The sequence below is a fragment of the Miscanthus floridulus genome, unplaced genomic scaffold (assembly GCF_019320115.1).
Source record: "Miscanthus floridulus cultivar M001 unplaced genomic scaffold, ASM1932011v1 fs_520_3, whole genome shotgun sequence".
In the NCBI taxonomy this organism is placed as follows: domain Eukaryota; kingdom Viridiplantae; phylum Streptophyta; class Magnoliopsida; order Poales; family Poaceae; genus Miscanthus; species Miscanthus floridulus.
This window is the reverse complement of record NW_027096874.1, coordinates 56545-67235: the sequence shown is the minus strand read 5'-3', so window position 1 is coordinate 67235 and position 10691 is coordinate 56545. Positions and strand designations below refer to the sequence as shown.

The 10691-nt window shown below is 46.6% G+C and overlaps 1 protein-coding gene across 1 annotated transcript; it reads left to right on the top strand.

The window, feature by feature from the left end:
• Nucleotides 1-2137: 2137 nt before the first annotated feature.
• Nucleotides 2138-2473, top strand: LOC136532087 (secreted RxLR effector protein 161-like). The gene has a single exon (XM_066524702.1). It carries the CDS (start codon nucleotides 2138-2140, stop codon nucleotides 2471-2473), a length of 336 nt encoding a protein of 111 aa, XP_066380799.1.
• The last annotated feature ends 8218 nt before the right edge of the window (nucleotides 2474-10691 follow it).

The window sequence follows — 10691 nt, the reverse complement described above, 5'->3', positions numbered from 1 at the left end:
TGCTATATGTGGCTGCAACTCATAACGAGCAAGGATGAAGCAGCGGTGGCGATCAAGAAGTTCAAGATGCGCGCAGAGGCCGGGAGCGGTAAGAAGCTCCACGTGCTGAGGACTGATCGCTGTGGCGAATTCATGTCGGTGGAGTTTCGCTACGTACTGTGTGGATTAGGGTGTGGTATGACACCACACTACACCAGTACTCGCCATAGCAGAATGGCATGGTGGAGCGATGGAACCAGACAGGTGGTCGGTATGGCTTGATCCATGATGAAGGCCAAAGGCATACCGGCAAGGTTCTAGGGTGAAGCAGTGACCACAGCGGTGTTCATCCTCAACCACTGCACCCACCAAGGCCCTAACTGGGCAAGACACCATTCGAAGCTAGGTATGGGCACAAGCCGAGCATGTCCTTTCTCTAGACATTCAGGCTGCATCGGCCACGTTAGGAAGATGAAGCTGATCCTTACCTAAGCTAGAGGACAGGAGCACACCGATGGTGTTCCTGGGCTACACGGAGGGTACCAAGGCGTATCGTCTCTATGACCCACGCAGGAGACAAGGTACTTGTCTCGCGCGACATCATGTTTGATGAGAAGGTAGCTTGGGACTAGAATAGTCCAAGCATGGGGGAAGCTGGCAGTTTCACCGGCACCTTCATCGTCAAGCACTTGGTCATCCACGGTGGTGGAGATGCTGGGGAAGAGGTGCTGAGCACTCCAGGAGGGGTGTCGAGCACTCTAGCGACAAAGTCGAGCACTCCTAGGGAGGTGCCAAGCACTCCAAGAGGGGTGCCGAGCACTCTAGGAGTGGAGCCAGGAGGTCCTGTAGTGGTGGCGAGCACTCCAGGATGGGTGCCGAACACTCCCTTAGCGGAACCAAGGGGTCCTGCAGTGGTGTTGACCACTGCAAGACGGGTGCCGAGCACTCCGGGAGGGATGTAGACCACTCCAGGATTGGTGATGAGCGGTCCAGGAGTAGTGCTGAGCACTGCAACTAGGGTGTAGAGCACTCCGGGTGCTATGCCGAGTACTCTGACGAAACAGGGAACTCCATCGACACCGATCGAGTTCACCTCACCTCCAAGTGACATCATTGAGTTCGTGGATGCCTACCATGATGGTGAGGAGGTGTGGTTCCGTAGGCTAGATGATATCGTCGGTGGCATAGGGCCCTTAGGCCTAGCGGGACGACCGCTCAATGACTCAGAGCTGCTTCTTGTCAGCGCAGAGGAACCACCCACATTCGTGCTGGGCGAGCGCGATGGAAACTGGCGACAGGCGATGCTAGAGGAGATGAAGGCGATCAAGGAAAATGAGACATGGGAGCTCATCGATCCACCTCCAGGATGCCGTCCGATTAGCCTAAAGTGTGTGTACAAGGTCAAGCGGGACGAGCTCGGCGCCATTCTCAAACATAAGGCGTGCCTCGTCACCCGAGGCTTTGTCCAGCACAAGGGCATCGACTTCGAGGAAGTCTTTGCACTGGTAGAACGCATGGAGTCTGTCCAACTGCTTCTGGCTTTGGTTGCTACAAAGGACTAGCGCGTCCATCATCTGGACGTAAAATTGGCCTTCCTCAATGGTGAGCTAGCAGATACAGTCTTCGTCAGGCAACCTCCGAGTTTCGTCATCAAGGGAGCAGAGCATAGGGTGCTCCAACTGCACAAGGTGCTCTACAGGCTGCAGTAGGCCCCATGAGCGTGGAACGCCAAGCTTAATGCCACGCTGGGCGAGCTTGGGTTCACGAGGTGCGCAACCAAGCACGCACTCTATACACGACGATGGGGTAAGGAGGAGCTCATCATCAGCGTGTATGTGGATGACCTGATCATCACCAGCGCACGTGTAGAAGACATCGATAGCTTCAAGCACAAGATGGCGGCTCGTTTTTGGATGAGCGATCTCGACGCACTCTTCTACTACCTCGGCATCGAGGTGAAATAGGGGAAGGAGTCACTCACGCTTGGTCAGAGCGCATACGCCTCAAAGCTATTGGAGCGGAGCTGGCATGGCTGAGTGCAAGCCATGCATGACTTCCGATGAAGGAGCAGCTGAAGCTGACGGAGGCTAGCACCACGGCAAAGGTGGATGCAACACTCTAACGGAGCATCATTGGTGGTCTGTGCTACCTACTGCACATGAGGCTAGACATTGCATTCGTCGTGGGCTACATCAGTCGCTTCATGGAGGATCCTCGAGAGGATCACTGGACTACAGTGAAGTGGCTCTTGCACTACGTCAAGGGGACGGTGGATCAAGGGATCGTCTTCCCCAAGATAGGCAGAAGCAGACTACAGCTCATAGAGTTCAGCAATGCAGACATGGCGGGGGACATCAACGGACGAAGGAGCACGTCTGGCGTGCTCGTCTTCCTCGAATCAGCTCCAATTTCATGGTTGTCGCTGAAACAGAAGGTGGTGGCGCTGTCTACGTGCGAGGTAGAGTATGTAGCAGCGGCCACAACGGTGTTCTAAGTTGTGTGGCTATGTCGGCTGCTGAGCAAGCTGACCGGAGCAGAAGTTCACCCACCAGCACTAATGGTGGACAACCAGCCCACCATCGCCCTCGCAAAGAATCCAGTTCTCCACGACCGGAGCAAACACATCGATGTGAAGTTCCACTTCATCAGGGACTGTGTCGATGGAGGGCAGATCGTCATCGAGTTCGTCAAAACTGGTCGGCAACTCGCGGACGTCCTCACCAAGCCGCTCGGCCATCTTTGACTCACGGAGCTAAAGAAGATGATCGGCATGGAGGGGGTTCAAGGGTAGCAGAAGGATTAGGGAAAGAATTGTTAGATAATCTTCTACATCTCTTGTGTGAATGTGCAGCAGGTGAAGGCAGCATGGAAAAGGGCTCCCTACTATTGCACTATAGCAGCTGTAGGGGCAGGCACCGAACGGCTCACCTGCCGCACTGTAGCCACTATAGGGGTAGGCACCAAAGTCAGACCTGCTGTCATATCTAGTCACTGTAGTAGCATGACAGTTGTACTAGGACTAGATGGATAGAGTTGTATAAATAGTTTGCCACTACAACTCAGTAAAGAGCGAGTTCAGATTTGCCATCTATATAGAGCTCTGGCCAACGCTGGTGTCTCTGCTATGTGTGTATGCTCTGTTCTCCCTCCCTTCTTCTACCTCTAGCCATAGTGTGTGGTCAGGAATGACAATTCGTGGTCAGCATCGCTAGTGTGTGCTCGGCAACACTAGTGAGTGGTCGGATATCTCCATACCGGAGATCGAGGGGCTAACATCCACCACAAATCCAAGACCTGCTAACAGCATATGCTGATCTTTTTCAAGACCCCAAAACTCTACCTCCACTAAGAGTATATGATCATACTATTCCCTTGATTCCTGGAGCCATTCCAACCAACTCAAAACCATGCCACTACTCACCCCACCACAAGACTGAGATAGAGAGATAAGTTCAAGATCTCTTACAAGCTGGCCTCATAGCACATAGTCATAGCCCCTTTGCTTCTCTAGTTCTATTAGTCAAAAAGAAGGATGGATCATGGAGATTTTGTGTTGATTATAGAAAACTCAATGACTTAACCATAAAGAACAGATTTCCTATGCCTATGATTGAAGAAATATTGGATGAACTAGGTGGATCAAAATGGTTTACAAAGCTGGATATGAGGTTAGGGTACCATCAAGTGAGGATGCACCCTGAAGATGAACACAAAACAACATTTAAAACCCATCATGGCCATTACCAGTTTAAGGTCATGCCTTTTGGTCTTACCAATGCTCCAGCAACATTTCAGTGCTTAATGAATCCTATCCTCCAACCCTTTCTCAAGAAATCTATATTGGTTTTCTTGGATGATATCCTGATTTACAGCTCTTCTTTGGAGGATCATGTGCATCACTTGCAGCAAGTCCTGGATTTGTTGAGGAAACACCAACTATTTTTGAAAGAAACCAAATGCTCCTTTGCTCAATCAAGCTTAGAATATCTAGGCCATGCCATTTCAGACAAAGAGGTCTCTACTGATCCATCCAAAGTCTCTGCAATGCTTTATTGTCCCCAACCTACCTCATTACCAGAGTTGAGAGCCTTCCTAGGCCTCACAGGGGATTATAGGAGATTTGTCAAGAATTATGGTGTCATGACTAAACCACTGACCAATCTACTTAGATCCAAAACCTTCCAATGGTCTCCTAAAGCATAGATTGCTTTTGACACAGTCAAAGTGGCCATGACCCGGGCACCTGTTTTGGCATTACCTAATTTCCAAGCTACATTCACCATTGAAATTGATGCTTGTCAAGATGGGATTGGAGCTGTCCTTATGCAATAGGGTCAACCAATAGCTTATTTGAGCAAAGCACTAGGGGAGAAACACAAGGCATTATCCATTTATGAAAAGGAGTTGTTAGCTCTAATTATGGCAGTTGAAAGGTGGAGACACTATCTTCAGAGACAAGAATTTCTCATAGTGACTGATCATAAATCTTTGGCATACTTGAATGAGCAATATCTCCACTCTGATATGCAAAGAAAGGCAATGACGAGACTGATGGGTTTACAGTTCAAAATCATATATAGGCAGGGTAAGGAGAAGCAGCAGCTGATGCACTTTCAAGGGTTTCTCACTTATTTGCTGTGCAACAAACTATTTCCTCAGCACAACCGGCATGAGTCCAAGAGGTCATCAATTCATATGCCACAGACCCTCATGCTCAGCAACTGCTCCAAAAGTTATCTATGTCTAGCCCTGATGACAAGGGGTACAACCTACAGAATGGTCTCATCAGGCAACAAGAAAAGGTATGGATTGGAAGTAACTCAGCCTTACAAACAAAACTCATTGCTACTTGTCATTCTAGTGCCTTGGGGGTCACTCAGGGGTAGCTGCAACCTACTATAAACTTACAAAGCATTTTTCTTGGAAAGGTATGAAACAGGATGTTGATAGTTATGTGAAACAGTGTTCAGTATGCTAGCTTTCTAAACACAGCAACAGCCACCCATTGGGATTACTTCAGCCCCTACCTATACCTAAAGGGGTTTGGCAAGATTTATCCATGGATTTCATTGAGGGGTTACCCAAATCCCAAGGATACAATGTGATACTTATTGTGGTGGATAGACTTACAAATTTGCCCATTTTCTCCCAGTCAAGCATCCATATACAACACACTCAATAGCTCAAATATTCCAAGACATTGTTGTCAAATTACATGGTATACCAAGGACCATTGTCACTTACAGAGATACAATATTTCTCCGTAACTTCTAGAAATAGTTGTTCAAGCTTTATAAAGTCAATTTGCAGTTTAGCATAGCATACCACCCTCAATCGGATGGGCAGACTGAGAGAGTCAACCAATGCTTAGAGATGTACTTCAGATGTGCTGTTCAGGATGCTCCAACTACATGGAAAACCTGGCTGTCATTAGCAGAGCTGTGGGCCTGTGGTACAACTCTTCCTACCATGCTGCTTTGGGATGCTCACCATTTAAAGTTTTGTATGGCTATGAGCCCAATATTGGGATTGTTCCTTCAATGCCAGAAACAACTCCTGAAGTGGCAGATATCATTGAGAATAGGGAACTCCATCTCCAAGCACTGAAAGAGAACTTAGCCAGAGCTCAGAACAGGATGAAGCATATGGCTGACAGAAAAAGACAAGACTTTCAGTTCACTTTGGGTGATCAAGTGCTACTTAAGCTCCAACCTTACACACAGCCTTCGATTGCCAACAGACCGTTCCCAAAGCTAGCGTCCAAGTACTTTGGCCCTTACAAAGTACTAGAGAAAATTGGTTCAGTCGCATACAAACTGGAATTGCCTGAAGGATCACTCATACATCCTATTTTTCATATTTCCCAGCTAAAACTGTTGATTGCAGATTATACACCAGTGTATGATAAACTTTCAGTGATCACCGACTTGCCGGCTGCAGCTACAACACCAGAAGCTATTCTTGACCGTTGTCTTGTTAAGAAAGGGAACATGGCCATACCATAGGTGAAGGTGACCTGGACGGGGCTGCCATCTTCTGCTACGACATGGGAGGACTACAACGTTCTGAAGAAACGTTTTACAGATGCACCAGCTTGGGGGCAAGCTGGAACTCAAGCGGGGGGGAGATATAACACCCAGAGATGCTGCGTGAAGAGAAGAGCAGACAGGAGGAGGCGTATTTACCTATTGCATTCATGTTTACGTTTCTGTATTGAACTATGACTTGTGGGCCTAAGTGGCCAGTGACCGTAAGTGAGGCACATATGTGCCGCGTCCTATATCGGGTCCGATATCAGACTATTCAATAATACAGAATCGCCAAGGCTAAGGGGTTTGCCTCACTGGCGTTCTCGTTCGGTATCCACCTTCTCATGCTCACGTCGACGGTGGCAAGCCGGCGGCCAAGGGTGTGACATGGTGCAACCAGTTCGATAGCGTTTGGTTCACTTCCATGTAACGTAATCCATTTATGACGTAAAGTGTTTGCGTTAAATCGTGTTTGTTACCGCCTCAGCCGCAATCAGATGGCGTGTAATCGGATAGTACGGGAGTATGGGACCACGCAAACACGGCACCCATCGTCTTCATCTTCGAGTTCGACTCGTGACTCATTTCCTTTTCAGCTCGACGAGGTGTTTCATGGCCACTTTCATCCATAGCGCCACAGTTCATCCCAAGCCACCGCCTTCGTCGCCACCCATGAGCGCGCAGACAAAGCGCACGCACCTGGCAAGGACACCGACGGCAAGGCTCTACTGCCCCGTTCATCCCCAAGGATGAATCTACGGCGGCTGGTGGGTTTAGGGCAGTAGCAGCGTGAGTGCAGGAGCTCTGCCGCTGACTTGGCCAGAAAAGCGGCAAAGCAGAGAGCCAACGAGAACGAGGAGGAGCAGGGCGTGTGCTTTGGTTTGAGCGAGCGATGGTGTTCATGTCCGAGGCTAGCGGCGGCGGCGCTGACGGGCCGCAGATGCTGACGGCGCGGTTCATGCGGCAGGTGGTGCTGTGGGTGGTGCTCGCCATGGGCGTCGCCATGAACCTGGCGGGATACGGGATACCTGAGCTCATAATCTACCTCGCCTTCCATGGGCTCCCGCCGTTTGGCTCTTGTGCGTCTACATCTGCATCGGGGTGCTCCTCACCTGCGTAAGAACTTCCCAGAGAGCCACGGTGTCGTGTTCGGCCTTATCAAGGGATTCGTGCCACAATGCTAGGAGCTCTCGCCGAAAAGCTTGCCGCTGGGCAACTTATTTTCCATTTACGTTACAGTGCACAAACCAAACAAAGCAGTGATTTGATACTTTGTTACCATTAGCGTTGCTTTCTCATTCCATTGACGTTTGCATTACAATTCCTAAACCAAACAACACCTTCATGGGGTGATGATCGTGACCACAACGAAGTAAATCAGAATCTTATATATTGCAAGGCATATAGTCTAGTCTAGAAATTAAAATTGCGGTTGTGCGGCACCAAAATTCCTCATGTTCGTTTGTGTTCTTGTGTCATCAGGGTGATCTACATCGATTCCAGCCACAGGCACTGGTGGAGAAGGCGTCAATTGGCATTGAAGCCCATTTCTGTTGCCACACACGAGATCGTGCGACGATTGAGGTAGCACTCATAGATCGCCATCATTGATCAACTGTGCAAGACATACATGGAGGTTCTGGCGGAGGCACTAGTGGAGAAGGTGGCAGCCCCGATCACGGCTTGGTCATTCACCGAGTCAAGTGAAGGAGATCATTCGTGTGATGTCGTAGGCAAGGATCCGCCACCAACGACACGCTATAGGCGATCACGAAGGGTGTTCCGCCAGAGATGCATGGGAGCACTGCATCCAAGGCCATCACCAAGATCGCCAGGGACTCCATCAAGAAGATGCATGTCGGCGTCGACCGAGTGTGCTAGGCAAAGGCACTACTACAATTATGGATGAAAACGGTCGGAAACGGTCGAAAAATCTCTCAACCGTTTTCTACTTCTACATTTGAATACGAAAACGAAAACGAAAGCGATAAAGCCGGACACGAAAAATTCGAGCGGAATTATGTCGAATACGGTCGGTATACGAAAAATCAATACGGAATATTGACCCGTAGGACCAAGTGCATAACAATTAACAAGTATATAATAATTAACAAGTCCTACAACTTTCTTAAAAAGTATCTCCATTCGACACGATGTAAGAAAGATATGATTTTTTAAGGCAACCAGCGCTTGTACGCGATTAATATATCGCTGACTTTGTTTAATTTTTTTGAACATCTTCACGACATCAAATGAAAAAACTAAGAACTAAAAAGTTGTAGATCTCGTCGAGAGCTACATTTTTCATATAAAAATCATCTTCATCCGAGATCGTATGAAAAATATATAATTTTTCTAAGGTTGGACTTGTAGTGGGCCAAATTTGGGTTAAACCGAATTTCGAAACCGAATTTTGAATTCGGGATATTCCGAATTAAAAGTAGAAAAATAGAAAACGGTCGAAAAAATGTCTAAACCGTTTTCATTCCAATTTTGAATTTGGTGTTCTGAATTTTGAACCGAATTCGAATTTATCCAAAAATATGAATTCAATCGGATTAAATGTAGAAAACGATACGGTTTGATACGGGATATTTCCGTACCATTTTCATCCTTAACTACAATAAGCATTTGTAGGGGCGGCTGACGATGGTTTGTAGAGGCATCTCGGCCAGCCGCCCCTACCATACCATCTCTATAAATCATGCATTTGTAGAGGCGGTTCCCAGACCGCCCCTACAAATCAATTTGTAGAGACGGCTGGTGTTACCAGCCACCCTACAAATCTATTTATAGGGGCGACTGGTAACACCAGCCGCCTCTACAAAATCGATTTGTAGGGGCGGCCGTAGTACCAGCCGCCCCTATAATACATGTTTGTAGGGGCGGTTCAGTCTAGAACCGCCCCTATAGTACATTTTTCCGCAAAAAAAATCAAATTTACAATTCAAATTCGACCAGAACATATATTTTTCATGCACAACTCCATCATGACTTATCTTCGTCTGCGATTGTACTAAAACTCAACGACAATACACATTTATTTATACCAGATTATAACAAATATTCCATGACTTTTAGGTGAACAGTTTAGTCCAAATAAATGAAACAACAAATTTCATCTATTAAACTTTTCAGTAATTGTAATAACATTTCATGGTGACTATGATTTTTATGTGAAAGACCACAGAATAACAAAATCAATGACGCTCAGATCTAGCAATCGAACATCACAAAATCAGAAGCTTCTAATAATCTTTCCATTTGCATAGTTGCAGTCACACATCAGGTCAATGTAGCACTAAAGCAGACTGAAAATGGAATTCGTAATCTGCAGGAACTGAAGCGAACGAGTGGTACTCACTGTCTGCTGACTGCTGCTGGCAGTGGCCATGACGGTGGCCTGCACCTGCTTGCATGTGGCAGTGAAGATGACACGCCGTCAGCAGATCCTCCGTCTTCTCCGTTTGCGATTTAGGTCCTCCGACCGACCAAGAACACAGCCCCGTCACCACCGTCGGCCAGAAAAATATGAAGGAGGGTGAAAGCACGAGCTGCGGACCTAGACAACAGCAGAAGCATGAAATCCTGGCTGTTAATAAAACTATTATGAAACCTAGCAAGCTGATTCTTGCTTTCCAATACTTATTTCAGAAGAATTGTGATGTTCAAAACATAAACGATGCAGGTTCACACATTTCCAATACTTATTTACCATTAAGGAGGCTGGGAGCAGGGGTTATAACTAGAATTCTTGAGGGAACACAAATGATGCAACTTGAAACCATGACTGCACCTACAAAAAAAATTAATATCATGTGGCAGAGAGGCCATGTATGTGGCATGTATCAAACAGGATCCATGGATAAACATTGATAATAGAATATGTTACCGTGTAGCAGTTTATATTTTTTTGGATAAGTTAGGATCATTTGTACATATTGTAAAATGGGGCCACCAAGTTCCTTTTACATGTGTATGCATGCGCGCAGGATCTAGCTAAGTAATTTGAAGGCTAACTAATTAACTTTTTCCATGTTGGTACACAGCCTACACTGCAGCAGCCAATTTTCAATATCCTTATCATCATCCTGACTTCTATGACTCAACAGGCAAAGGCAGAAAAAGTGACACCAAGTGCCTGGCATGAGTGAGCGAGAAAAGGTTAATTGCATCACCCTGCATAATCTATGTCGTAAATCTAAAGCCCAGGATAACATAATAATAGGAAGGGTACCATAGCAGTATGGAAACACACCTTTCCTTTGGAGAAGCTAGAATATGTATAAAATACAGAATCCACTCAGGAGGTACCTGAATATGTTTGAAGGACATTAATAAACCTTAAATTAGCAAAACTTAGATGATATTAGGTTGTGGCCATCTGTACGTTTGTGAAATAAAATTACAGCACAACCTTGTAGCCTGGTGGGATGGGGGCATATTTGGCATCTGAAGCAATATTAGATTCAGTTTGTTTTTCATTCTCATGAAAAAAAAGAGATATATCATACAGCTATATGTCAGTACTAGGTTTGAGTAGATACGATGGGCAGACATGGCATCAGCTAGTATTTGACAGTTCTTGACTACTATGTAAATAAAGAATGTAAATGTATGTCCATGGGGTCCGAAAACCACAAAAAGATTATTCTTGGGTGGAGATGTAAGGAGCAAGGAATA